At 35.9% G+C, this 25,287-nt stretch overlaps 9 protein-coding genes across 10 annotated transcripts; 4 read left to right on the forward strand and 5 right to left on the reverse strand.

Annotated features, from left to right (window-relative positions):
* Window positions 1-74: 74 nt before the first annotated feature.
* Window positions 75-2,978, reverse strand: ecd (ecdysoneless). Its single transcript, XM_962555.4, has 3 exons — window positions 2,693-2,978; window positions 2,335-2,540; window positions 75-1,949 (listed from the first exon to the last, which is right to left on the reverse strand). The coding sequence occupies exons 1-3, from the start codon at window positions 2,934-2,936 to the stop codon at window positions 489-491; spliced, it is 1,911 nt and encodes a 636-aa protein (XP_967648.1). The 5' UTR covers window positions 2,937-2,978; the 3' UTR covers window positions 75-488.
* Window positions 2,979-3,059: 81 nt separating this feature from the next.
* LOC655920 (uncharacterized protein) lies at window positions 3,060-4,903 on the reverse strand. Its single transcript, XM_962477.4, has 4 exons — window positions 4,764-4,903; window positions 3,966-4,715; window positions 3,558-3,915; window positions 3,060-3,475 (listed from the first exon to the last, which is right to left on the reverse strand). Exons 1-4 carry the CDS (start codon window positions 4,845-4,847, stop codon window positions 3,123-3,125), a joined length of 1,545 nt encoding a protein of 514 aa, XP_967570.1. The 5' UTR covers window positions 4,848-4,903; the 3' UTR covers window positions 3,060-3,122.
* On the forward strand, window positions 4,581-7,396 carry LOC103312249 (hypothetical protein). Of its 2 annotated transcripts, none has more exons than XM_008192416.3 (3): window positions 4,581-4,722; window positions 5,219-5,286; window positions 5,370-7,396. In XM_008192416.3, exons 2-3 carry the CDS (start codon window positions 5,224-5,226, stop codon window positions 7,263-7,265), a joined length of 1,959 nt encoding a protein of 652 aa, XP_008190638.1. In that variant the 5' UTR covers window positions 4,581-4,722; window positions 5,219-5,223; the 3' UTR covers window positions 7,266-7,396. The 2 variants fall into 2 exon arrangements, with proteins under 2 accessions (XP_008190638.1, XP_015833148.1); XM_015977662.2 differs by lacking the exon at window positions 4,581-4,722 and adding an exon at window positions 4,866-4,981.
* A 772-nt stretch (window positions 7,397-8,168) lies between these two features.
* LOC655836 (DMC1/LIM15) lies at window positions 8,169-11,388 on the forward strand. The gene is made up of 4 exons (XM_962399.4): window positions 8,169-8,645; window positions 8,696-8,860; window positions 8,915-9,034; window positions 9,080-11,388. Exons 1-4 carry the CDS (start codon window positions 8,284-8,286, stop codon window positions 9,501-9,503), a joined length of 1,071 nt encoding a protein of 356 aa, XP_967492.1. The 5' UTR covers window positions 8,169-8,283; the 3' UTR covers window positions 9,504-11,388.
* Window positions 11,389-12,872: 1,484 nt separating this feature from the next.
* Window positions 12,873-15,282, forward strand: LOC655748 (uncharacterized). The gene is made up of 6 exons (XM_015977641.2): window positions 12,873-13,007; window positions 13,067-13,162; window positions 13,371-13,826; window positions 14,029-14,359; window positions 14,413-14,735; window positions 14,883-15,282. The coding sequence occupies exons 1-6, from the start codon at window positions 12,873-12,875 to the stop codon at window positions 15,144-15,146; spliced, it is 1,605 nt and encodes a 534-aa protein (XP_015833127.1). The 3' UTR covers window positions 15,147-15,282.
* Window positions 15,213-17,097, reverse strand: Ccz1 (Caffeine, calcium, zinc sensitivity 1). The gene is made up of 8 exons (XM_962228.5): window positions 16,965-17,097; window positions 16,823-16,920; window positions 16,682-16,775; window positions 16,428-16,634; window positions 16,206-16,381; window positions 15,862-16,151; window positions 15,414-15,815; window positions 15,213-15,365 (listed from the first exon to the last, which is right to left on the reverse strand). Exons 1-8 carry the CDS (start codon window positions 17,037-17,039, stop codon window positions 15,307-15,309), a joined length of 1,401 nt encoding a protein of 466 aa, XP_967321.2. The 5' UTR covers window positions 17,040-17,097; the 3' UTR covers window positions 15,213-15,306.
* Window positions 17,098-17,215: 118 nt separating this feature from the next.
* LOC655588 (uncharacterized protein) lies at window positions 17,216-19,553 on the forward strand. The gene is made up of 8 exons (XM_962149.4): window positions 17,216-17,513; window positions 17,563-17,745; window positions 17,796-17,894; window positions 17,939-18,495; window positions 18,548-18,727; window positions 18,792-19,035; window positions 19,084-19,251; window positions 19,299-19,553. The coding sequence occupies exons 1-8, from the start codon at window positions 17,424-17,426 to the stop codon at window positions 19,494-19,496; spliced, it is 1,719 nt and encodes a 572-aa protein (XP_967242.1). The 5' UTR covers window positions 17,216-17,423; the 3' UTR covers window positions 19,497-19,553.
* LOC655508 (ciliary microtubule inner protein 2B) lies at window positions 19,494-21,824 on the reverse strand. The gene is made up of 5 exons (XM_008192414.3): window positions 21,485-21,824; window positions 20,831-20,906; window positions 20,488-20,653; window positions 20,216-20,440; window positions 19,494-19,973 (listed from the first exon to the last, which is right to left on the reverse strand). The coding sequence occupies exons 1-5, from the start codon at window positions 21,553-21,555 to the stop codon at window positions 19,741-19,743; spliced, it is 771 nt and encodes a 256-aa protein (XP_008190636.1). The 5' UTR covers window positions 21,556-21,824; the 3' UTR covers window positions 19,494-19,740.
* Window positions 21,825-23,451: 1,627 nt separating this feature from the next.
* LOC655423 (alpha-tocopherol transfer protein) lies at window positions 23,452-24,836 on the reverse strand. Its single transcript, XM_961968.5, has 6 exons — window positions 24,611-24,836; window positions 24,414-24,564; window positions 24,108-24,360; window positions 23,947-24,057; window positions 23,789-23,894; window positions 23,452-23,740 (listed from the first exon to the last, which is right to left on the reverse strand). Exons 1-6 carry the CDS (start codon window positions 24,729-24,731, stop codon window positions 23,589-23,591), a joined length of 894 nt encoding a protein of 297 aa, XP_967061.2. The 5' UTR covers window positions 24,732-24,836; the 3' UTR covers window positions 23,452-23,588.
* Between the last annotated feature and the right edge of the window lie 451 nt (window positions 24,837-25,287).

The following is a 25,287-nucleotide window of genomic DNA, read 5'->3' on the forward strand; positions in this document are numbered from 1 at the left end:
GCATCACTTATCCTGTATCCAGATAGTGTTTTTAGGGATTTTAGTCTTACAAAGGAGTAATGAAACAACGTAAATATTATTTCAAAAATTTACTGTCTGTAAAAAAAGTTACAAAGTGTTTATGAAGACTAGCATCAATCGACATAAAAATATTAATTTAACGAAGCATAATATCCTAAAGTATTAAATATATTCTTTTAATTTTCATAACAAGCAGCTAAATCTAAAATACATATGCGGCTGTACAGAACGAAAAAAAGAAATGTGTCATAGTTGCAAAAACAACGTAACGTTAACACAAAATATTTTTCATATTTCTGAGGTAATATTAAGCATGTAATCAAATCGTTCGTGTTCTGTACAGCTTAACGTGTGAATCTCGTACACTGTATACATCAATAGTGAAAAGACAATGGCAGTAAACCTCCTTATTGGCACGCGCTACAAAAATTAACAGTAAATCAATAAATCGCGCTTAAATAATCATCTCAATCATCGTTATTACTGACATCCAAGTGCACCCCCATCGGCCCTAACATATTACTCGACGGTCCCGCCTCCCCCAACTGCGACTTATAACTCTCCAGAATATTCTTCAACGCATTCACGTCAATATCAACAGGTTTAAAACTCTCAATATCCTCAAACCCGTCCCCGTTCTTCTTCTCGAAACTTTCCCCGATTGTGGTCGCCGCCAGTTCCTTATCCATCTGTTCCATATACTCCTGCATTTTATTTTTAACCCCTTCGTACATCTCCTCATTCCCGGCAACATCGTCGGCGTAATCGCTCATATCAGACCCAGAATCCAAATCCCAACTGTCATCTTCCGGAATGACAAAATTCAGGATGTTCTGAACGGCGCAAGAAAACGCATTCGGATCAAAACTAACTCTATTATTAGCTGTTGTCTCGGTTTTTGTGCCACTTGCGAACGAAACTTTGGTGCGTTTTTTCACGCCTCTAGGGGGCCGAGTTGGGGAATTGTCCAGGTCTGGGTGCTCAACTCCGTCAATATCTGACACGTGGTTTAAGAACGAGGAGATTTTTTCAGTGAAAGAGGCGGCGTCTGAGTTGTTGTTCACTGTAACGAATTTCTTTTGCCCGTATTTTTCTTCTAACATTTTATCCAACTCTTCCGGGCTGACGTTAAGCCACGAATCGTCATCGTCAGGCAAATTACTTTCCTCCTTCAATTCATCGATCTTAAAATCCAAATTTTTGATCAACTGGACAATTTCTTGCCCAATGGCTGGAGAATAGTGCATAGAGTCTCGGTGATTGATGTAGTACTCTTTCGCTTTGTTTAATAAATCGTTGTATTCTCTTGAATGCTCCAACAACCCCCGAAAATAATTTTTCTCTTTCAGTTTCTCAAAATAATTAACCCACCCTTTATCCTGTTCAATGTCCTGGCTTGGTTTGGCTTGCGCGGCTAAAATCTCAAACCCACAGGCGATTTTAACGCCTAAATTCTGCGCTTTAAACTGTGGGCTGTCGCTTTTAGGCAAGTTCCAGCCGGTTCTGCGATCCGGAACGTATTTACTGTGAGTTAGCATTGCGTATAAACATTTAGTAAATGTCACTCTGGCATTTACGCGGTTTTCGGGCGGAAAATATTTCATGGCTTTGCAGGTTTTGGCGTCAACTGGGTCTCGATTACAAAAGACTTGGACGGCGGGGGCTATAAGCCCGGGTTTGTGGCGCAAAATTGCAGCGACACCTACTGGTAGGTAGGCAGTGGCATGGTGAAGACTGGACTGGATTTTGTCAGGGTAGTCTTTTAATTTGTTGATTATACAGTTTTGGATGTCTGATGAGGCTAAAGTGTCGATCGGATTGTTTTGGATTGTTGAGACGGCCTCATTGACCGCCATTTGGGCCATTTCTGGGAGGTGATCCGAGGTGTCTAGAGGGATGATATGAATGTTGCCTTGGTAAATGTATACCTGGAGAAAAACCAGATCCAAGTCAGTTTTGCTTCAGTTATTACAGAAATGTATAAATAATTATAAATGCTTAACTAATAAATTATTACTTAAGTGAATTTTAATGTAGAAGTACTATCTTATAGAGCTGCAATTTTGTTGCAATTTTTTCACATGTTGGTACAGCTTCGTTCATTGACTTGTGTTGCATTCGTTAAATTATTTTTTTGATGGTAACATTTTAAGCCTTCTTTTTCACATCTGAATGCTAGATTATAAACACTATTTTAAAACACTCTTACCATAGCAACGTTTTTTAATTAAAATTTCCAACAAAAAAATCAATTATCACTTTATTCTAATTTGAATTAGAAAAAAGACAAGCACAGATAATGAGAAACCTTACCCTATTTTCGCAGTTGTTAGGGTCTGCCCATAAAGGTAAGTAATCAGCTGCTTCAATTAAAATAAATTCGCCATCAGCGTCGTGCACACGAGCTATTAAACCATCAATTTCCTTAGTTAGGAGACGTAAAAGGAACACAATAAACCACTCGTCCTCTATATTGTCTCCAAAATGAGTTACGCCATATAAATGTGGTGGTAAATACTCTGCAAAACAATTGATCTCGAATTAGGTGATTCAAAAAATTGTTACATTGTGATTTATACAGATTTACTTTAAACAAAGCATTTGCTGGTTTATAACCTCAAAAAATGTAAAAGCACTTTTTTAATGTGAAGTCATAAAATACGACCATTACCTGTTTTTTCACTATCATGAATCAGTGAATTACTAATCCACGTTCTCACAGTTAATTTAAATTCGTCTTTATGCCATAAATACTCATCGGTGTACCTTTTTACGATTTTTTCACACTGATTTAAAACTCTGGTTAACGCAAGTTCTTGTTCTTTGTCGTCCTGGGAATCAATAGGTGGAAAAAGATGATATTCAACAAAATCATCTTCACGAACGGACTCAAGAACGTTAACTTTACTTGCCATTGTTGTTTTAAAAGTAATCAATTAAAAAATTTGAATGACATTTGACACACCATTGGTGCCAATAAAACAAAACTCCCCAAACTATTCAAAAACACCCGCTCCTCTCACCAAAATAAAACAAAATTAGATGCTGAAGTGCTTTTATTTAATATAAGTACCAACTCATATAAACTTAACACTAATAAATCACTTTGATGGTCTAAACCACTTAGGGACTTTTTCCGTTGATTTTATTACTTTCCTCTCGTAACTGGTTGGTTGTGTACTTGGCCCAGCAGCATTTGCTTCAGTCAGTGTATCCATAGACTCATCCTGGCCCATTTCTTCACTCGGAGATTCGGGTCTTGTTCCCTTTTGCCGCAACTGTGACGCCGCTAAACTTGCTTTTGAGTTTGTTGTAAATTTATCCCTCAATTCCGCCTTCAAGCACACAGAACTCCCATCACCATTTGCTCCTAAATGCAACAAAGCCCCCGGCACGCAACCAATTTCCACTAGTTTTGATTCGTCCGAGAGAACATTTTTAGGCGGCGTTGTATCTGTAACAATATTTAAACATGTGATCAAAGTAGTTTCTGACTAGAGTCAAAGGTCACTTGACTGAAGTAGAACAATACTTACAAAGATGAAAATCACTGTTTGGATCTTCTAGGAAAGAAGTGACGAAATCTTTAATATCTTTAACAGTTTCGCTGGGCTTGAAGCTCCCTTGAAGGATGGACCTGTCTGGGAACTGGACGCGTATTACTGACTGTTTATATTTACGCAGTTGGCGTAATTGCTTCTTTGATTCTTCTAAATTGCGCATTGCAGAGGTCATGAGATTAGCGTTGTCCATTTCGTTTCGCTTTCTTCTAATATCGCCCAGAATTTTCTTAGCATCATCAATTGTGAGCTCAAAAAAATCGTCTGGTAGGTCTTCAGCTGGTAAAGAACGCGCCGATTCGAGAGAAAATAACATTGCCTTGCGCTCGCCCAACTGAAAATTTCAAATACAAAATAAAATAATAAAAATAAAATGCTACATACAAAAACAAAATCGTCCTCAAGCTGACTAGATGATGGGTTGGTAACTGGCTCTTTTGGGTAATTTGCGATGTTTTCTGGCAAATCAACATCCATTTTTTCGTCGTCAGACTCAACTTTGGGTTTAGTTTTAGGCGAATGCGTTTCCGTTTCCGGAGTTTTGGAAGGGCTGCTCAATTTTCGTTTTTCCCGTGCTAGTTTCAATAAATCAACCTCAGTTTTCTTTTGTAAAGGCTTCACATCGGTAGTTTTAGAATATTCAGCTTCAGTCTTTAAAGTGCGATGAAAGGGCTTCTCCTCTACCGGTTTCGTAGGCAGAGGAGCAGAGACATTTGCTTGGACTTTTAGTTCGTCAGGCCTTCGATACATTAACCGCATCATCGCCCTACCACCTCTTAGGCCCAAGCTTCGCAAAGTGGCTTTTTGCAAATTGTCGCCGTAAATTTCATTTCGCATATAAACCAAAACAGGATTGTCATCAGGTTTAATACTGGGGCACAATTTAGTTAGTACACTCCATAAAGTGTCATCTGGTTGGAAGTTGCCCATGACTCGGTCGCCACTTTCAGAATTTATGGCTAGAATTACTTCCGAGTCCGTGCGTGCTTTGGTTGCTGTTGCTAATTCTAACTGAGCGTTATTTGGCAAACCAGAAAAACGGAACGAAATAGTTGTGTCAAGCACTTTGTTGTGGTGCTTAATATCGTAATCCTCCGGCTTGAAACCCTGTTTGCGACAAACTTCTTCAATAATCTGAAAAGTAGGTGTTTTTTTTGGGGTTAGTTTTAATATTTTTTGTACCTGCATTATGGTCGTGTTTGCGGTACATTTGACGGTCTGTCGACGGCCGTTTGGGGCCAAGACTGAAACGGTGCTACACGACATTTTGAATAAGTGATTATTTTTATACAATTCTTAAGCAATGTTGATGATTTTTCATTTTGAAGTGACAGTTAACCTAACAATTTAAACGTCATCTCACCAGTGACAATTCAGTTTTGTTTCATCAAAATTAAAATGTAAAATTATTACTGCGATTTATATTGATGTTTTAGTTTACGCATTATTAAGATAATTGTTTATTTTAACTAACCAATATCTTAAGTACTAGAATATACAACATCTCATAATAGCTATTCTGAAACAATTTCAAAAGCTTTTTATCGTTTACAACAATAATCATAAACAGTACAGAAAATCATCATTTTACTTTATTATTATTTAAATTATTTTATTAATTTATTTTACTTGCGCAGAGTCTATGGATCCACAACAACCAAATTCTGATGATGAAGATTTTCTCAATGTATCTGCCGGTAGCAACGTAAGTGAAATTATGCCCCTATAAACCATATTCTATTTGTTAATTCACAAATATTATTGTTCATTTACTTTTTTTATTGATAGCCACCGTCTGGAAAACCAGATAAGATGCTCGGCACATCGGACTTTATTAGTCTTCTGGGGACGAGGGATGAGTCGTATTACATCGATAAAACCACTCTGTTAGAAGTTTTCCTTAAATGCGGTCGTAGCCGAGTGCTGCTGACAGCTCCACGCCGTTTCGGAAAGACTATAAATCTCTTGATGCTTAAGACTTGTTTTGAGTTGCAAGTACCACCAGAAGAATATAAGATGCTATCAGAAGATGAATTCCAAATAAAGGTAAAAGAGACAGCTAATTACAAGCTGTTTGAAGAGCTTCAGTTGGAAATAACTAAGAATCCAGATTTGATGAACAAACATTTTGGAAAATATCCTACATTACACATTTCATTCAAATGTGACACGCCAATCGCAAGTTTTTCTGATGGAGTTGCATTCTGTTGTCGGATTTTAAGTAAAGCCTTCAGGAGACATAATTATTTAATATCGGAAAAAGCATTAAGTCAATGGGACAAAAATATATATGCCAAATGGTTGAACCCCGCCGACTGGGATGAAAGGAAAGCAATGGATATAAATTTGATATCTGACGGTTTGCGAACTTTAGTCCGTTATGTCTTTGAGAGCTTTAACAAAAAAGTAGTACTACTTATCGACGAGTACGATTCGGTTATCATGCAAGCAATATTGCGTATAAAGGCAAAAGATGAATTAACGAAGGTCATACAGTTTTGTTTAGGTTTAATCCAAGCTGCTGTGAAAAATGACATTGAGCAACATGTAGAATATGCATTTATCACCGGAATTTCCCATATTTCCGGAATGGGTCTTTCTGGTTCAAACATAAAGCCATTCAGATTTCTGGAAAATCACTCTTTTGTTCCTTACTATGGCTTGACAGTTATGGAAATTCGGAATTTGTTAAGGAAGACATATCAATTTGATGATCAGCGAATTGCTGAAACAGAAAAAAAATTCAACGGTTATTCTACAGTTCGTGGAGTAAAGATATACAACATCTGGTCTGTGCTAGAATATGCTAGCAGAACTCAAGAGGATGATTTTATATATGAATGGCAAGACACCAGGTATATTGTAGGTCTCGAAAAAGCTTTTAGATTCCCTACAATTATGAAAATAATTCAAACAGAACTACTGTTGTATAAACCTATAGAGATTAAAAAATATGAAACCTTGGTTGTAGAGGATATCCTGCAGTTGGTAGAGATAATTGGAAATGTTGACCCTCAGAACGTCGAATTTCCACGTTGTGACTTTTTTTTCTCATTTCTTGTTGAGCAAGGCTATTTGTCATTTGTAGCTAACAAGCCTGGGCTGCTCGTAATACCCAACGAACAGATTAAAGAGAAAATCGAGGGAAAGATAACAGACTCTAAAATTAAAGTATTTGATAGGAATAGTATTCCTACTGAGGACTGCAGAGAATTCTTTCTGAAAATATCTGAGAGGGATTGTGATTATGATGACTTCAAAAAATTTCATACGAGTCTTGAAGATGCTTTACAAAACTATGCAGCAAAATGGATTAAAAAGAACGAAGAGAACATCCGTCGTACAATAAAAATTTTGATCAGTAATATGGGATTTAAGGACAGTGCTGAACTCAACTTTAATTTCACAGAAAATGGGGTAAAACATAGCAGAAGTATCGATTGTGGCATTATTAAAGATAGTTTCTTAATGCTTATCGAAACGAAGTATAAGGAGAGCAACAAAAAAGCAATGCTTGACATGAGGGACAGGAATTACTTAAAAGTACTTGAAGATAAAGATGTAATCAGGAATACCATAACACGTTTTGTTCTAATGGGGATAAACATGGATGAGAATGGACAAGTGTCCATCAGTTACTTACAGAATAACCACAACTTTGATGCTATGACATTAATTCCTTAGGTATTTAGTAGTATTTCATTCTAGGTCTAGTTATGATATGTCAGATGAGTTTTAGTTTTTTTCATTGTTTATTCCGGTAATTTGTTCTTTGCTGCATATGTTGATGAAAAATATATAATTTTGATGCATGATATACTTTTTTTATTTATTTAAAATTGTCTCTTTTTCTAAATTACTCGTAAACTTTGAAATGTTTCCAGACTTTATCAATTAATTTTCGGGTCGGGTATTCGAACCCGGATCAGGGTGACAATTTTTCTATGAAAAAAAGTGTGGAAAAGGTAAGTGAAACAAGACGTAAACAAAAATAAGAGATTAAGAGAACACGTTGACGTATAAACGTAAAGCGGAGCATAAAACTGACAGAAATAAGAAAATAATGCGGCAAAATGTAAAAGTACGTAAAGGCGTAAATTGTAAACGTACTTTTTGTTTTGAGAGAAAAAGAGATGAAGGTAAGGGTGAAACATAACTTCAAACTTTACCGTTGAATCCTTTGATAACTTTTTTCTTAAACGATGATATTTAAGTTATGTCTAAAAAATTTTAGTTAACTGAGTTTGTTTAGGAAAGTCCCGAAAAACATTGTTAATAAAAAAATTAAAAAAAAATCCGGTAGGATTTGCGCACGTCCACTATTTTTGACTAGAAAATACACAAATAAACCAAGTATCTATTTTACTATCCACGTTATCTATGAAATGTAATGTTGGTTGCTTCAAAAATTTTTTCAGGCTGATTATTACTCGGGTATTTAAGGATTGTTCTAATTTGTCCAGCAAGGACTACGTGGAGGTTTATAACATTTTTGCCTGGAAAAAAGGAAATAAGGATGAGAAATAGGATTCCAACATGTTCTTCGGTGAACATTGAAGGTCTCTCCCTAATTTAGTTTTTTTGTCATCATTGTTTTTTTTGTTGGTAACCCAATATTTTTGACATTTGAGAGCACAGTTTGGACGCGTTGTTTGTATTCGATTGTAAAATTCTAATTTATTTATCCTTTATTTCGATCAACATGGACACAGCTATAAAAGAAATTGAAGAAAAAGAAGCTAGTCCTTCTGAATCTGTTGAAACGGAGGAATTGGACATCGAGAGCGAACCTTTCTTTCAGGATATTTACATGCTGACCGAACACGGCGTCCCTCTTCCAGATATCGAAGAAATGCGAAAAATTGGCATAAACACAGTCAAGGGCCTCCAAATGACCACAACCGACAAACTTTTGGCTTTGAAGAGCTTTAATCCGAGTAAAGTAAGCAAAATTCAGGAAATTTGCGGAAATATCTCTTTCAGCAATCGCTTCATGACCGCCTTTGAAGTAAGTGAGGCATGCAAGCAAGTTTTTAAAATAAGTACGGGAAGCGCAAATTTGGAGTAATTTCGCATATTGAAACTAAATCCGAGTTAAATTTCAAAATTTTTAGTAAATTGCTGGGCGGGGGTGTAGAGTCGATGTCTATAACTCAAGTTTTTGGAGAAGCTGGAAGCGGAAAAACCCAAATTGCCCACACTCTATGTGTCACCACGCAAATACCGACTGAAGACTATTCCGGGGGCAAAGTTATGTTCATAGACACGGAGCGTAGTTTGTAAATTGATGTTTATTTCACAAAGAGTCACAACTTAAGTTTTTTTCCTTAAAGCCGCCCAAATCGCATTCGCCAAATTGCACGTCGTTTTCATTTGAGTGAAGACAGTGTCTTGCAGAATATTCTCTACATTAGAGCTTATAACTCTGAACATCAATATCAGATCCTCAAAAAGTAATGCTTTATGCTTTTTATATTTTACTAGTTTTGCAATTTTAGTGTTGCTGTAAAGTTTCATGAAGATACGGGCGTGTTTAAGCTTCTTATTGTCGACTCTATTATAGCATTATTCCGGAATGATTTTATGGGCAGAGGTGTGCTTCTGAATAGGCAGCAAAAATTGGCGGAAACAATGTCGCTTTTGAAAAAAATCAGTGAGGAATATAATGTTGCTGTTTTCATAACAAATCAAGTTACGACAAGTATGAATAATAAATTCCCGTTGTTGACTATCGGTGATGATGTTAAGCCTGTCGGAGGGAATATTTTGGCCCATTCGTCTACTACTAGAGTGGCTTTGAGAAAGCTTACAGGAAATGTGAGGATTGCCAAGATCCACGATAGTCCTGAGCTTGCTGAACAAGAAGAAGCTTTTACTATAACTAATGGAGGAGTACAAGACCCTATATTAGATGCGGAATAAATTACTATAATTTAAGAGGAAAAAAAGTTAAGTTTAGTAAGAATATTAATTTATTTTGAGTGTTGAATAGCATGTCTGAAAATAAAGCAAAGTCGATTTTTGTTCCAAAAACAGTGATTCCACTAATTATTTTTTCTGTGACGAGTCTACCGATGCAAACAGTTTTTGCTACAATTTTGAATTAAAAAAAAAACATAATTTGAGGTACTAACATAAGGGAAGACAAAAAAATATAAACAATCAAGAAATACAGTTTTGTAAAGAGTGTTTTCAGTTGGAAATGATGACTTTCATGTCTGGACATGGAACTAGATCATGATCACTTACGCATGTTCTTCATTTCATTTAACCCTTCACTTATGTATGTTAAGTGTTATCATGTCACTTTCAGTAGTGACGTAAGTTTGGGTTCATTTCATTTGTGGTTTATGGGGTCAGTCATATTTTTTGCTATTTATTATAACAAAAGCAATAGAAGTGTATTATGTATTGTTATCAGCAAAGAATTTTCATCTACTATGTTTATTAATACTGCAGTGTACAAAATTAATCCGTGGATTTTGATGATAAACATAATTGTATAATTTGGTGCAAGAGCTTGATATGAGGAAAAAAGATTAATGAGATAACCTCATGATTTGACTAAATATGGATTTTATGAAGACATGTTGTTTACAGAGAGATATATTCAAATGTTTTTCGCGATTTAATTATTTTTAATTGATCAATTACTTCTCGACTTGTTCTAAAAATAACCGGCATTCCATGTTTAGAGAAAATGTGATTTCCATGTTTTGTTTTCTCAAATTTTGTTTTGTTTTACCGATAGTTACTTTTTAGGTATATTATCGATATCTAATCGTAAATTAAAAAATCTAGAAAATCTAGAAATAAGTGGTAGTCAAGTAGTGGTGCCTATTTCATTATCAACACTATCAGTGATTAGTTCAGAGTTATAGTTAATTTAATTAATTGTTTTCCTTATAGTGTCAATTACGTCTTGAGACAAGATACATTTTTACAATTAATATCATACAGATTTTCTATTCTAACAAAAAAATATTGATAAAGAGTATAAAATTGGATAAACATTTGAATGAACGAGGAAAACTGAAAAGGCCTTTGCTCGGGTTTTTGCCAAGTTATTTTTACATCAAATTATCAATTTGTTTGGAGGGCAAAACACAAGGCCAATGCCAATGCAATGTCAAGATCGCCAATGAATATGGGTATAAATTTTTTTTTAACATTATCTATCTACATTTGTTTAGAATTTCTAGAAATATTTCTATTTTTTCCTTACTCTCGTTTTGTAAACAAAGCTTTCGAGTTATTTATAAATTATAACGAGGTGCCACATTGTTAACTAATTGCTCATAAATTAGCAGCACCCATTTTTACATACTTATTAGAATCAGGAGTACCTATCTGCGTTGGCCAAAGCCCTAGCTATTATCACAAAGTCACGTGTACTTATGGTGTAATGGCTGTGTCAACGTTATTAAAATTAAGATAAAAAAATAAATTTTCCATGAATAAAAGGCTTTCACAATCTCTGCAGGGGGCTACGCATTTAATAAAATCTTACACTTTGCGCATAATTTAATCTAATCCACTCCACGTGAATGAAAATGATATTCGATATTTACAAACACGAACATGTGGAAAAGACATGAACACTTGAAACAACCAATAGCAAGCCACCATTAGTCAAGCCAAACGCCCAGTCTGGGAAGTTATTCTTGTCACCGCTCCCCATAAATGCATTTGCTTCAGAGACGCCGAAGACGACGCTACTGACGCTAGACGCCCAAAGTGTTCAAAGTTTTTCACATACTTACATTTACAAAGTTTTTCATAAAGTTGTGTTTATTTTTAATTAAAACAGGTAAGTTTTTATACACTTGGCTCATATTTTGTGTCTTTCGGCTCTCCCATGATTTATTTTTTTATAGTTATAGATATTAGCTTAAGAAAAAAAAACAATATTGGAGTTAGAATGGAATAAATTGGTACACGCATTTCACCTTGAATTTGTTCTCATTCATTGATTTGCATGTGGAAGCTGCTAAAGGATACTGTAAACCGATAACGGTACCATACGTTCTGGAATTTTCCATTTTTGTATCCTCAAGCATCCACTTTCGTCCCATGCTTTCTCTAGTATTGTTTTTTAACTTTCTTTAGTGTCAGCGATCTAATAATCGCTAAACTAACGACGTTAGAATTTAATCTTTGCACTTGAATTCAACCGGTAAAGTCAAGTCTAGACTATTGTGTAAAGCGAGATACGGCGATTATCAAATAATTTTAGTCACATTTCGGTCAAAGTTCAGCTTGTTGGAATTTGCCATTTCTTTAAAAGTTCTAAACAGTTTTTACACTCAATGTTCGACAGCTTTGTTCGGATTATACCTGGGACGGGTTTGTACCCAGGTAGAATACCTACCTTAAAAATCTGTTTCAAGGGAATGCCATAAATTTATACATATTACGTAACGTTGACATTTATTGCACCAGAGTGTTGAGATTTTGAAAAACTAGTTAGTATTACAAAATGCAGTCTGAGGGTTCACCATTTAGTACATGACGGTCCTGAATAAGTATTTCAATCGATGAAATTTCATACTTCTTTTTATCAAGGATCACTATCTTGTAAATTTTTTTTCTTACAAAATGGATAGCAATAAGTTATATCTATAAAAAAATACCGGAAACTAGAAACGGAACGAGATTTTATGACTGCCAACGGAAAATTTCCTGACTTTTTACATAATGTTTTTAGGTTTATCAAATTATTTGCGATAAATAATCTAATTAGCTTCATTGATAAATGGCAAAATGTTTGGTGTTTATTATAATATTTTTATGTTCTCTGGATCCATGTGTAACGGTGTTCATTAGTTATTCTAGAACAGAAGGTCATTCAACCAAACAGGAATGAAATTATTTTATATTTTTTATAATTATATTTACAAGCAATCAGCTAATGATTATTCATGGTTTTTGACGTATGCAAACGATGCTCAGCTTATTTCTAGACCCTGACCGGAAATAAATAGTCTCTGCGGGAGTTTTATTACGATTTTCCCCATTTTTCTCGGAACAATTTAATTCCAAGCCCATCATCGATCATACACGAGATACGAGAGTAACACCAATTTCATTTTAATCAAAGCTAAATCAATAAATTGTTAACCTTGCATCTAAACAACAAAACTATTTCACATCAATTCTTATCAACTTCCTACTTCCAACAATTAAACCAGAACTAAGCCGCCATTCAATGAAACGTACTTGAAAAACATTCGACCTCAGACAAATTTAATTAAAGGCCGGCTATTTACGTAACGTCTGCATTACAGCAAGATGATGTCGCCATCGAACGCCCAAGAAGACGCCAAATTAGACGCAATGCAACGTTCATGGCAATCGAAAAGAAGCCGATCTTTGAGCCTTTTCGAGGACTTGTCTTCCGATTCGCAACTATTAGCCATGCCCCAGGTAATTTAGTTAATTTGCTTTTTGATTTTTAACTTAACTAATAAAATAAATTTTTAAAGGCCTCGTGCAGCCCCAGCACCAAGTCGCTTTTCTCGGCCCTCCAGCCCAAAGGCAAGGAGGAGGAGGGAGAGGTTTACTCCCTGGCGAGCCTACAGGTGAGTTAATTAACGAGAAAACAGCCAAATACCTAAAATAGTTGACATTCAATGTTCTGTGACTTTGTACCTCGTTCTGGCGCTAAAATAAGCCCACTTATGTAAGCAACAGTTGTTTACATGACGAATCAATTGCCCAGTTAAATGTATAAAAGAAAATTAAATTCGTAAAAATGCACGTGTGACCTAGCCAAATTTTTATTTATAGGAGCAAGTTGTTCCCGAAATATTGGAACAAGTCGAACAACAACCGACATATACCGTTTTAGACGCGTCCACAGTTGGGGACTTCCCCGCTGTTTATACCGTGTGTTCCCCCGAGCGGCACCAAATGCCCGCAGTTGGGGTTTTCGTCGACAAGCGCATAGTCCCTGGTTTTAAATACCGCGTCCGGCCTTTGCCCCAAATCGGCCAAGACCCCACAATGCACAAGTGCCTCTTCAATGACTCTGCCCTGACTTTGAAAAGCATCGGTCGGGGCTACGCCCGCAGATTCACTTTCGAGGCCACTGATAGTCTCAACAACAACGAAAACTACTTCTGGAGCGACAACCGGCCCGAAGGCTACGCGTTCGAGCTGGAGGTCATCTCCGAAGGGGACAAGTTCACCATCTTCGACATCAACAAAGAGGCGCAAGGCACCGTGGAGGTGCTACAGCTGGAAGTGAGTACCGTCTTCTTCCCATTTTTTCTTGACCAGTTTTCGCAATTTTTGCGCATTTCCCTTGCATTATTTTGTTAGAAACATCCAGCAACAGTCCGGAGCCATCTCATACGTTCACGCACTTAAGCTGAAGTGGGTGTAAGTCTTTCATGCGACGAATGACTCGTACGGGGACGTTTTCTTATGATGCTCACTCTTTCAGGGACCTCAATTTGAAATTAGTAATGTTTACAGCAGGCAAAATATCGAGAAACGGGCCAATGTTAGGTTTACGGGTAAGGTTGAGTTTTACGAAACGGGAGTGGCGAAGCCGATGCCTCTGAGCGGACTGGCGCTGGCTGTGAAGTACAAGCACAAGGGGGCTGCCGAGATCGTTAAAGTCCAAAATGTCGTGATAAACAAACAGAGGTACACCCTACTCCCAGGCATCCAGAAAATACACAGGAGAGTCACCGTTAAAGGGCGGGACATTAACGACGTCCCCACTCAATATTCCATGCACGGACTGGAGCCCTACGAACTCCCCGTTGTTGGTAGGTGACCGCATGGTTTGAAATTTCAAGTTTGACTCATTTCGCGCCTTCAGGTACTTATGTGGATCCCCGAGTCATCCCAGGATTCCACTACAAGGTCAGGCCAAGTGACAGGAAAGAACACTTGTTTGGTGGACGCGCTTTGAAGCTTTTAAGTATCGGAATGGGTTATGCCAAACGATTGACCTTCGAACCTGACTCTCTGCTCAACCCTGACAATTATCTATGGTCTGATAACCATCCCGATGGTCTCGGTTTGGAAATCAGAGCCGTTCATAAAGACATGAAGTTTGTAATCAAAGCTGGGGACCAGATTTTGGGTGAAGCTACAGTTTGGCGAGCTGACAAGCCTCAAATTGAGGAAAAAATGGAGAAGGTAAGTCGCAACTAGAACGTTATATTTTCTGAAAATTTTAAAGAATGCAAGATCGTTTTTCAAAATTTTGGGTTGGTAATGAAAAATTTTCATTAGTGGAATTGAACTTAATTTTTGTAGAGATTAAATTTTTCTCATCATTTCCAGGTTAAGACGCAGTCTGGCAAGCACGCGATTGAGAAATACGTCCACATTGACGTCATGTGCCACATTGCCATTGCTATTCCCGGTGGAGGATGTGACGAAAGCAGCGAGAGATTGATGCGCGTCTATGGCTTGGCTGTGGTGCGAAAAGAGCCCAACAGAAATGAAGCTCACGTTATTAGGGTAGAGAATGTCGGTTTGGACTCGCAACTGAACGTTTTGTTCGCACAAACTCACACTGAACTGACATTCTTCCCCAAAAAATAATCTCACCTCATTTATACTACTTAACGCCACACTCCATGGTAGTTGCAATATTGTGATTTCTTAGGATTTAGTGTTAAGTTATTTTGTATTTGCCTACTTATGTACACTTATTAATAAATGATTTTTGCAATAAAAATCGTGTTTTTTTTTGTACCAAATCCTACAGTGGGTGGAAGAAGATGCCTTTTAATTCGGTATCACACAATTTTTTTATTTCTTCTACAAAAATTAATGAAATAAAAAAATAACGTAACATTTTATACTTACCGCTTATGTCGATAAGACTTGCATTTTTCTGCTGCAAAGCCACGTAAAATTCTCTAGAATTCGAGTTTTTCGCAACAACCCAATAGTCATTCATTGTTTTGACTATCGTCTCGCTAGAGTGGCCCAACAGTGATCTCTTATTGTTCAAATCAGCCATTATTTTTAAAGATTCTTTGGTACATGCAATGTTTCCCGTTTGTTTATTATCCAAATGCGCTGTGCTTTTGTAAGCCAAATTCAATTTATTGAAATAGATAAACCTTGGAGCGTTTTCGGGGACATTTGATGGCGTAATCACTTGTTTGGAACAATATTCGGAAATATCTGACACGATTGCAGTCAATTTGGGGCTAATGAACTCGTCCATGTCTTTGAAATATTGCAAACTTAACTCCTTGTCGGCTATAATTAACAATTAATTTAATAAAACCAAACAAACGAAACAAACCTCTCATAAATAAACAAACGGACGCACTTAGCGCCCTATAAACCACCAAGTTGTAGGACTCGGCCTTCCCTGAGGCAAATAAATAAACTTTGGGTATTTTCCCCACATTTTTGGCTGTTTTTAAATTTGTAGGTCCCGTAATGAAACGACCGTGATGTAATGCAGCAAAAGGTGAAACAGAATTACGGGGCATTGAGCCCCCTTGAAGTTCAGCCTCCATGTTGGCGGGCAGTAAAGTGCCAATTAAATATTGGTACACAATTTTCATGTCTTTGGGTTCAAAACCGCTCCTTTGAATTAGTTATTACTTATAAAACAAGTTTTAAGTTATTTGAATTAATTACCATATGAGATGATCGTTGTATAAGAACGCTGTGTACGCAATTTCGGGATACTCGCATTCAAGTGAATTGATAAAACATTGGACTTTTAAAAAAGTTAGTTTGTCAAGAGGCAGATACTGAATTCCGTGGAACACGTTCAGAATATCAGCATGCCCTAGTTTTAAGGTTTTCAGATACTGTGAAGTATAAATTAAAATTTCTTAAATAATCTTGTTAACTTACAGCTTTATAGAAACTTTCAAGTCTTGTTTTAAGTGTGCCCACATCGTGGTTCTCAATCGTGTGTTCAAAAGTGCCCCAGAAAAGTCTATACGTGTAATAGGCTTGTTTTAAGACGGCTTCGTAAACATTGTCTTGTACATCATCCTCGAGATATTCGATTTGAGTTGAACTGTCCTTCCCCTTAACTTCGGTTGGTAAAGTTAACGTCTATAATATTTAGTGCTTAAAAGTATTGATTAAAGATGTGTAAATACCAAAACAATCCACATATTTTTTTCTGGTTGGAAATACAATTGACGCATTTTTTGCGTATGTAGTGAATTCACTGGAGTGCTTGGTTTAAATGTGCTACAAGAAATCTTACAGTTTTTTGCCCCTTATCTCAAACACTTTACCCAGTGAATTGAATGATCCCCTCAACTAACCCCACATTCTTTATTTGTACATCGGCATTGTCAGATATTGGATAATAATAAAGAATTTTTTTCAGTTCCTGGAAAAGACATTGTGATTGTGTTCTAAAAGGGGCGTACGCACCTCCCCTTCCTTGGGGCCATATAGAGAATTGAAAATAAAAAAGTTTTTTAACTCCACGTCTTTGTTTTTACTCATAATTCCGGTTCGAAACTTATTGAATAATATTATGTTTTTAGAAACAAATTTTTCAAGTCCAAAATTTTTACTAGGTTATGTTATGTTTAGCAATATCCATTGATCCATATTATTCATTTGCCATACATCTCAAACATTAAAAATACGCGGACAGGTACCAAAGTACCTACTTTTGCCGTCAGTTTTAGAACTAGAGCATATCTATTGTATAATTATTCCTTCCTCAAGTGTCTTTAATATTTTTTAAAGTTGTTTGGGATTAGGGAAATTGCAAGTTGCAACGCAAAGATTGACATATAATTTGGCGCCAAAAAGTGTAACCCTTTTTCGAGGTTATTTTCGGGTGTTCCTTTTTCTTTAAAAATAATAATAACGAGTGCAAAAATGGACTTATTAAACTGTAGGCCCGACCAATGGTACCTAAACGAAACGAAATATTCGGAATTACTTCAAAACGAACAAATCTGGAATCAGGTTAGAAAGTTACACTTTTACAATTTTTGAACACTTTGTACATTGTTAGATTCCACTGTTGAATGCAAACGAGCTGCACAATTTCCAAGACTGGCAACTGGTTCGCTTCCAGGGCATGATACAGGATATGCACGGTCCCGAACTCTACTTGGAAAAATTCACTGTTACAAACACTGAAACTGCAGAAAGTACTATTAAATACGGCAAATACGTTGATGGTGCAGACTGTAAGGTAAGAGTAATTTTTTGAAAGCTATTCGGGGGCTGAGTATGTGTTGACAGTCTAATGAAACCATTGAGGAATGTCCCTCAACCACTCCAAGTGAGCGGCATGTTTACGTTGCAATTTCAATCCCTGGTATTAATCCATGGGTTCATAAAGTGAGTATTGTTTTAATTGAGGGGTTGTGTAATAAAAAAATTAGCTTGAGGAGGACAGGTACAAACTACCGTCTACAAGCTCTTCAACTTCAGTGCACTTAAAACGACCCGTTGAAGAAATGGAAGTCGCTAGTGCAACTGAACCATCAAACTCTAACAAGCGCCCATGTAATCAGTCAGCACAACCTGCAGAAACAACACCTGTTGTTTCCCAAGAGTACCTTTTAAATTTCCCAATCCCCAATCCGTCTGGCAAAGTATGCCACTTAAAAGTATACAAAGACATGGACAAGATTAAATTGAACTCAATTTGTGAATTTGTGGGCTTTTTGTCCCTCAATCCGCTTTTAGGGGCTAACATTGATGATGATATGAACGGTCTGGAGTCTCAAATTCACAATCCTCCTCCGTGTTTAATTCCTAGAATTCATTGTGTGTCGTTCAAATCATTGACTCACAATAATCCATTAGTTACGCACGAAAAAATGAGCGCTGATAAAATGCAGATCATTAGAAAAGAACTTTTGATTCTATTAACACAATTAATGTGTGGAGATGAATTGGCAGCCGAGTATTTAATTTACCACTTCATTTCTAAAGTGTAAGGGAATTCGCACATTTGATTCTGCTATTTTTCACGTGTAGACTTTTAGCTACTTGCGGAAAGATTTAATGGCACTTGGAAAATTTTCCTTAAACATTTCCAACGTCCCAATGCTTGAAAACATTGATTATGTCCAGGAAATTTACAAGTTTGTAGAGACCCTCACTACCAAAAGTCATTATTTGCCGATGTTGCTCGAGAATATGAATGAGCTCAATTTTGTTCCAAAGTAAGTTCCGTAGCACCGTTATTTCAGTTTGTGTAAAATGATTCTTCTTGGCTTGTTTTTGAAGAAAAGACTACAGTTCGGATCGTTTAACAAGTAGTGTTTTGCAATTAAGTGATAATACTCATTTGGTGTTGGACGAGACGAAACTAACTCCGGGAAAATTAAACGAGGGCGGAGTTACCGGAGTTCGCGCTCTTTCAAACACCATCAAGAACCAAAAAATCATGTACGATTTCACGTACTATCAGCTCGAGTATGATTGTGATATTCCGTTTCTTGTGTTTTCTGAAGGCAAATCAATGCTGCCGGTTTGTACTTATCACTTTGTTAAACAGTTTTGAAAAAAATTTTTCTAGAGCGATGTTCATGTAATTCTCAAACCAGAAGAAATGCATTTAAAGACTTTCAGCGAGATTCTGGAAGCGGCAAAACATTTCCTCAAACCTGAGCTGCTAAATGATATTCGACTTTATCTAACTAACGCCCGGTTGACCCAATATGACTTATCAGACGGTGTGCTTGAGGTAAATTGCATTTTTTGGTGTCAATTATCAGGAAAAAAAAATTGTAGATGGTCCAAAATAAGTTTGTTGAAATGAGACAAGCTGGTAACATCACAGGAGACGATCTTCACAGTCTCCTTGTTTTGGCGAGACTTGTTTGCATCTCACAAGGAAGAAACACCTTGGATGAGGAATGTTGGAAGAAAGCGTGTGCCTTGGAAGAAGCCCGAAAAGAAAGAATAAAGAATCGCAGTTCCGAGAAATAATTTAAAAGATGTGGTTTTTATTTTCTATTTTCTGATAATAAATTGTCACTTTTTAAACATTGTTTCAATAAACAACCAAACAAAATACGATTACAGTACAACCTCTTTAATCCGAAGAACACAGTGCAAAGTTAATTCGGATTACAGAGGTTTGACTGCATATACATTTGCGCTTTGTGATATTTCACAACAATGAAACACTAAAGCTTCTATTCTCCCTTCAATAACGTTGCCACAAGCAACATTACGAAGTTTCTACTCTTTTGTGAAGATTTTCAAAGTCTTGCAAAACTCCAACGACTTGGTTTTGCGCCTTCTTCAAACTTTGTATCCTTTCTCTTTCCTTCTGTAACAGTGTTAGTCCTCTTTTTACGACTGTATTGTAACGCTGAGACAGCGATTCTTCGTTCCCTTTCACACGTGGGATGTGTCCCGTGTATCCGGCAATTGGTGGATAATCCGGAGAAATTTTATGATCTGCAAAATTAGTCAAGTGGGGTGTTATTTCCTCAGAGAATTTCGTGAGGGATTTTCCTTTGTATTAAACTATTTTATGGGCTCATCTAGCCATAATAAGTTTACTTAAAGTATATTTTAACTGTTATCTCAAATCGAGTATCAAATGTATTTCAGAATGGCTAAGATTTTTTTTCTGATAATACCACCAGTTTCGCTGAATCTTTTGTTGTGAAAATAGTAGATTTGTATCCGATATTTACCTTGGAATTTGTGTTTTTCAACGTATTCATTCATGGCACGCTTCACTTCGTCCTTATTTCTAATGGGATTCAATCGGGGCGCACTTTGGGCCCGAAACATTTTATCAATTTCTTGTTCCGCCAATTGAATCCTCCTGTGTTTGTTGGTCTCGTATTCGTAAGCACAGTCATCGGCGGTTCGACTGTACGACTTTCCGTAGCGAAAGTTCAGGGTTGGGATGAAACCTATTTTTAGGAAATTAAAGAAAAGAAAAATGTCTTTAATTACGTGCCTGTGTAACCGGTGATGTAACGCGGCGCTCTGCGTTTAAAATCGTCAGCGTAATCCTTAAACTGCCCCTTTGTCTTAACGATCGGGTCCAAAATGGGGGTCTTATAGTCCTGCGAGCGATAGTTTTCTTTTTGCACTCCTTGAAAAATTCGCTTTGTGCGGATGTCCTAAAAATGGGCAAACAAGGCGATTAAAATAAATTATTTCAGACACAAATTGGTAAACAAATGTTGCTCCCTCGATCCTAATAGAATTTACGTGGCTCGGAGCTATTTGTTTTAGCACCGTTTTGCGGAATAATTTATGCGAAACAAACAAAATGAAAAATTTATCTATACATATACCTTGAGGATTTCTTTAGTTTTAGTCCCGTAGCAACGTCCGTAATGAAACTTGAGCGTTGGACAGTGTCCTGTATACCTGTAATTAAATCACTGTCAGGATCAATCCGTGCTCAGCTCCCCTAAGCTATTAACACCCCCCCCAAATTCCGGTTATCAGTAATGGAAGCCTGAAATATATCCTGAAACTACAGTACCAGGATATTCCTAGCACGCATCCAATTCCTGAAAATTTTTACGCTGAAACAATCTACAAACACTTTCGACGCGCGTTAAATGTTATCTTTAATCGCACGGTATTAATAGAAACACAAACTTGGAATTTCTCGCTTTTTCAATTTTGCACAAATATTAAAAACGGTTCGCGTTTTTTATTGCGGCTGAATGCGTATTCGAGAGATAGTTGAGTTAATGTCAAATCATCGTGGATCGATTCGGTCTAAATAGTCGTTTATTGCCGTTATTTAGCCGATAAAATAGATCAATCAAGATGAAAGTATCGGCTTATCTGAGTTGAAATCGGTGGGTAATGGCTTGAATCGGCTGATGTCACATACTTACCTTCCCAAACATGCGTGTTTACAAATCAGTGCAGTGTGAAAAAAAAAACTGGTGCGCTTCTACTAATTGCAAATTTATTTGTTAAAGTTTAATTACCCAGGAATGAAGCTGTCGTTGTTTTGGGCCAAGAAAGACTGTCGTTCTTCATCATTTAAGCTGGAAAACATGCTCCTGCACTGGATAAGTGAATTTTAACATTCGGGAGCGCACGAAAAGTGAATACAATGAAAGCTTTTCACGTGCAGCAGGAAACTCGAAACAATCGCACAACAATAATACTATGAACGTGGTGGTCGATTCTGCGCTGCACCTTCTTTTCAAATACAAGAACACAAAAGCGGAGAATGCATTTTTAGTGGGACAGTTACTGTCTATTACTTTCGTTTTATTTTTTCATTTTTTTAAATGGTAGGTAGTTCAATTGATCGTTTTTAAATTTCGATTTTTAGTCGTGGATTTTTGTAAAATATGCACAACCAGTATCCTACTTTGTTACATTTTTTTAATTGTTAATTATCTAACATTCTATTCAATTTTGCTGTCATATCTATTTATACTTAATAATAATTATAAGAAATAATTATTGCAGCATAAAGTAGTATTAATTACCTGTTTTAAATAATAATATGTATAAACAATTAATACAGTTTTCTAATGATGTACGAGGGTGACTTAAAAATTGCAGTCCCTAACAAAACGACTTGAGCGGATAGAATTGTTTGAATTTTTATTTTTCAAGTAACGTCTTTTTTTTCACAAAATAACATTTAAGCATCGGTTGTTTAGAATTTATTTAATTAATTCATTTTGATAATAAGCAATAGTCATAAAAAATCTGAAATAAAAACGTCATTTGCTTACAGAAATATAATAAAACTAGTTCCAAAATAGCGTATTCAGAGCACGTCAGCATAATAATTATAATAAAAAGACTTAATAGATATAATAATTTTTTATAACGTAAGATAATTGCGTCTGCGACATACTGGATCCTGATGGCAAATTTAGAGCCAAGGAAATCCACTATATAAAAGAATAAAAAAGAAGAAAAGCGACTCTTTTTGTATTCAAGGTTCAACAAAAGAAATGAGTTTTTTTTTTCAAATTTTGCTAAACAAAGTTCAGAAACAGTGACGTATTTCAGCAAAACCTGCCTTTTTAATTGAAGTTTTCCACACGTGTGGAAGTTTTTAAAATCTGCATAGTCATTTTTAATGCAAGATTGATCCCTGCTGGCATTTTTGAATAGAGCTTTTTTCGAGAACCTAATAGAATAATTTATAAAGTTCATTAATTAAGAAATGCTAATTGTGTAACTTATTAGAGAAAATTAGTTGTGTGGTCGCAATTTCAATTTTTTTACAAAATAAATATGATAATGTGTGCATTTGAGCGCCCAATTACATAATAGTGCATTTTAATTGGAAAATGACACTATAATGAATTCGAAAAAAATGTCATTAAAGCAAAATTAACACAAAAACTTACAATACCAGAAACATGACATGAGAATTATTTCATATTTGAATGCTGGAAAAGTGGAAATAAATACATACGGTGCTGTTACTTTTGAAATGTAAAATCTATGCTTTCAAAATTATTATGCACAAAACGTACTACATTCTTTAAAATGTAAATATCGTTTGAATATCTAACTCGTAAAACTAAGTTAGAAGGATTTTCATGAAGGAGTGCTGAATTTGTTTTAAAAGTAAAAATAAGTTTTTTCTGAAGCGTTGGTTTTGCTTATTTATATTTTTTGTGAGTTTGTTTGGTAGTTATCCATAGTAAACAAACCAACCCAAATATTTGAACACTTTTTCTAATTTAAGTTTATGAATAATTTATATACTTAACTTAATTTTGGATTAATTTAGTTTCCTCTTAATTAACTTACCTGGGTGACCTTTAGTGGTAATAATTTGGCCATAGGTTTTCAGTGTCAAAATGCAATAATTCAAGGTCTGCTACCTATCAATTACACTTTCGCCCTCACGTGTAATTAAGGAAGGCAAAGAGCTAATTAAAAAAATAATTAGAGTAATATCAAAGAAAGATAATGCTCACATAAAACATGTTTATTGTTATGTCAAGGTTTGTGTTATAAAAATCCAAGTTCACAAATACCCAACAGAATACCTAATTATTTTCTTTTTTTTTTCAAATTGGTAATAAAATAAAACTTGCACATTTGTGCGTATTAGTCGATTTCATCAAGTCTTTTAAAAGTTCCATCAACACCAAAATCGCTTGCAAATTTCGATTTACCAATTCTTTTGGATTCGTCGATTTTTTGCCCATCGTGCCATTTATAGAAGTCGAGGTGGTCCAACATATTGTTTACGCTTTTTTCTGTCAAAAAAAACTTGAAACTCGTTTCGTTCGCTGAAAAAATCTTACCATTCAAGGTTTGCATTGAGGAAAGCTGGCCCCCGTATTCTTCCGGTAAACATTCTTTCGGTACGTGTTTATACAAGGTTTCGGATCCCGGAGGATGGAATTGTATCTGAAAAAGCCAGCAGTTGCGAAAACAAGGCCATTTTACGTTTTTACAGTACCATATTGTACAGGTCACTTTTGATAAAGGGCTTCAACATGGCCAAAACTTTATCAGCCAGAGGAAGAGCATTGATAACATGCACTCCTTTTATCCTAACGGGTAGTGCATCCTGAAACAATCGTTAGGTACACAAATCTTAAAGTTGGTTATAATATATACCTGAACGAAACTTAGTGCATGTTTGATCACATTTAAGTTGAGTCTGGCTGCATGCCCCAAGCCAAAACCCTTCATATCAAAAATTGCCATAGCTCCGTTTAGGAAACCGTTCTGATGCAAGTGCAAAGTCGCAACCATAACTATGTAATTGAGAAAAGTGGCACAGTTGAAAACTTCGGGTTTGTCATCGAAAAGTCGCAACATTAGGATACCATATCCTTCGGGAGTTTTTTTCGTGAGAACATTCGCAAACCTGTAATTCCCCGATTTATTTGTGACGTTAATGAGCGTTTGAAATAGGTATACAAAGCACTGGAAACCCTTTTAATACCATCTCGATCTAAACTCTCAAATAACTCCGGACAAACATCTCGAATGGTGAAATAATTGTCAATGGTAATTTTGGCCGCTTCAATTCGATAGTAGCAGCTATGAAGGGCCATGATTATTTGCATTTCTGGAAATGTTACTTGAGGAAAAAGCGCAAATAAAATCAAACTGACCTTCGAGCATTGGCAAATGGGGCTGTTTTTTCAGCCATTCTTGGATGATTCTGACGTCTTCACGCTTCACGTTGGCGTCTTTAGCGTATAATTTTTCGTGGTCGATGCAAGTGAGAGCCATCGTTGTTGTTACTCGGGGGAACTACTTGGAACTGGACAAGAGAGCAAAATGTTCACCGCCTTGAAGGGGGAATTAAATGAAAATAGAGGTTGAAGTTGTTTGGGTGATGTCAAGTGGATCAGGTTTATGAAAAGATAAAATTGGCAATAAACACTTTGATACCTATCTTATAATTGTTTTGTTTGTCATTAAAAAATATATAAAAGTTTTATTATTGTTAAAGATAAGTATTTGATTGATTGTTTGAAATAAATAAAAATAAAGTGCAGGAAATTTTGTTACATAATTTTTACAAGCATAAAAAACATCGGTTAGCAATTTAAGAAATGTTTTGGTGGATAATAAAGTACCCAATTAGCTTAAATTGCAAAGACTAAAACTTAGGATTTTTAACTGATTTTATTTTTTTTACAACTTTAAAGTAATGTAAAGTTTAATTAAATAATCAATAGTAATGTGGAGGTAAATAAATCATTATATTTGACTTCAATGACTTAAACCATTAAGTAAGTAAAAAGCAGGTGTCTTTAAAACGTAAATCTTATTTGAAAATTTA

This window comes from Tribolium castaneum, chromosome 1, assembly GCF_031307605.1.
Source record: "Tribolium castaneum strain GA2 chromosome 1, icTriCast1.1, whole genome shotgun sequence".
Classification (NCBI taxonomy): Eukaryota; Metazoa; Arthropoda; class Insecta; order Coleoptera; family Tenebrionidae; genus Tribolium; species Tribolium castaneum.

What these genes read in the sequence shown, in the direction of transcription:
- ecd (XM_962555.4), bottom strand. Translation starts at nt 2,936, where the DNA reads ATGGCAAGTAAAGTTAACGTTCTTGAGTCCGTTCGTGAAGATGATTTT. An exon ending in TCATGATAGTGAAAAAACAG is followed by an intron (nt 2,541 to 2,692) that starts GTAATGGTCGTA and finishes ATTGTTTTGCAG; the next exon opens with AGTATTTACCACCACATTTA. An exon ending in CTAACAACTGCGAAAATAGG is followed by an intron (nt 1,950 to 2,334) that starts GTAAGGTTTCTC and finishes GTTTTTCTCCAG; the next exon opens with GTATACATTTACCAAGGCAA.
- LOC655920 (XM_962477.4), bottom strand. Translation starts at nt 4,847, where the DNA reads ATGTCGTGTAGCACCGTTTCAGTCTTGGCCCCAAACGGCCGTCGACAG. An exon ending in CAAACACGACCATAATGCAG is followed by an intron (nt 4,716 to 4,763) that starts GTACAAAAAATA and finishes CCTACTTTTCAG; the next exon opens with ATTATTGAAGAAGTTTGTCG. An exon ending in AAACAGTGATTTTCATCTTT is followed by an intron (nt 3,476 to 3,557) that starts GTAAGTATTGTT and finishes ATATTGTTACAG; the next exon opens with ATACAACGCCGCCTAAAAAT.
- LOC103312249 (XM_008192416.3), top strand. Translation starts at nt 5,224, where the DNA reads ATGGATCCACAACAACCAAATTCTGATGATGAAGATTTTCTCAATGTA. An exon ending in ATGTATCTGCCGGTAGCAAC is followed by an intron (nt 5,287 to 5,369) that starts GTAAGTGAAATT and finishes TTTTATTGATAG; the next exon opens with CCACCGTCTGGAAAACCAGA.
- LOC655836 (XM_962399.4), top strand. Translation starts at nt 8,284, where the DNA reads ATGGACACAGCTATAAAAGAAATTGAAGAAAAAGAAGCTAGTCCTTCT. An exon ending in ATAGACACGGAGCGTAGTTT is followed by an intron (nt 8,861 to 8,914) that starts GTAAATTGATGT and finishes TTTTCCTTAAAG; the next exon opens with CCGCCCAAATCGCATTCGCC. An exon ending in CAATATCAGATCCTCAAAAA is followed by an intron (nt 9,035 to 9,079) that starts GTAATGCTTTAT and finishes TTGCAATTTTAG; the next exon opens with TGTTGCTGTAAAGTTTCATG.
- LOC655748 (XM_015977641.2), top strand. Translation starts at nt 12,873, where the DNA reads ATGATGTCGCCATCGAACGCCCAAGAAGACGCCAAATTAGACGCAATG. An exon ending in ACTCCCTGGCGAGCCTACAG is followed by an intron (nt 13,163 to 13,370) that starts GTGAGTTAATTA and finishes TTTTATTTATAG; the next exon opens with GAGCAAGTTGTTCCCGAAAT. An exon ending in TTGAGGAAAAAATGGAGAAG is followed by an intron (nt 14,736 to 14,882) that starts GTAAGTCGCAAC and finishes CATCATTTCCAG; the next exon opens with GTTAAGACGCAGTCTGGCAA.
- Ccz1 (XM_962228.5), bottom strand. Translation starts at nt 17,039, where the DNA reads ATGAGTAAAAACAAAGACGTGGAGTTAAAAAACTTTTTTATTTTCAAT. An exon ending in AAAATATGTGGATTGTTTTG is followed by an intron (nt 16,635 to 16,681) that starts GTATTTACACAT and finishes TAAATATTATAG; the next exon opens with ACGTTAACTTTACCAACCGA. An exon ending in AAGTCTTATCGACATAAGCG is followed by an intron (nt 15,366 to 15,413) that starts GTAAGTATAAAA and finishes TAATTTTTGTAG; the next exon opens with AAGAAATAAAAAAATTGTGT.
- LOC655588 (XM_962149.4), top strand. Translation starts at nt 17,424, where the DNA reads ATGGACTTATTAAACTGTAGGCCCGACCAATGGTACCTAAACGAAACG. An exon ending in AAGGCAAATCAATGCTGCCG is followed by an intron (nt 19,036 to 19,083) that starts GTTTGTACTTAT and finishes AAATTTTTCTAG; the next exon opens with AGCGATGTTCATGTAATTCT. An exon ending in TATCAGACGGTGTGCTTGAG is followed by an intron (nt 19,252 to 19,298) that starts GTAAATTGCATT and finishes AAAAAATTGTAG; the next exon opens with ATGGTCCAAAATAAGTTTGT.
- LOC655508 (XM_008192414.3), bottom strand. Translation starts at nt 21,555, where the DNA reads ATGTTTTCCAGCTTAAATGATGAAGAACGACAGTCTTTCTTGGCCCAA. An exon ending in AACGACAGCTTCATTCCTGG is followed by an intron (nt 20,907 to 21,484) that starts GTAATTAAACTT and finishes ATTTAATTACAG; the next exon opens with GTATACAGGACACTGTCCAA. An exon ending in TTACATCACCGGTTACACAG is followed by an intron (nt 20,441 to 20,487) that starts GCACGTAATTAA and finishes TCCTAAAAATAG; the next exon opens with GTTTCATCCCAACCCTGAAC.
- LOC655423 (XM_961968.5), bottom strand. Translation starts at nt 24,731, where the DNA reads ATGGCTCTCACTTGCATCGACCACGAAAAATTATACGCTAAAGACGCC. An exon ending in AAAAGGGTTTCCAGTGCTTT is followed by an intron (nt 24,361 to 24,413) that starts GTATACCTATTT and finishes GGGGAATTACAG; the next exon opens with GTTTGCGAATGTTCTCACGA. An exon ending in CTCAATGCAAACCTTGAATG is followed by an intron (nt 23,741 to 23,788) that starts GTAAGATTTTTT and finishes TTTTTTTGACAG; the next exon opens with AAAAAAGCGTAAACAATATG.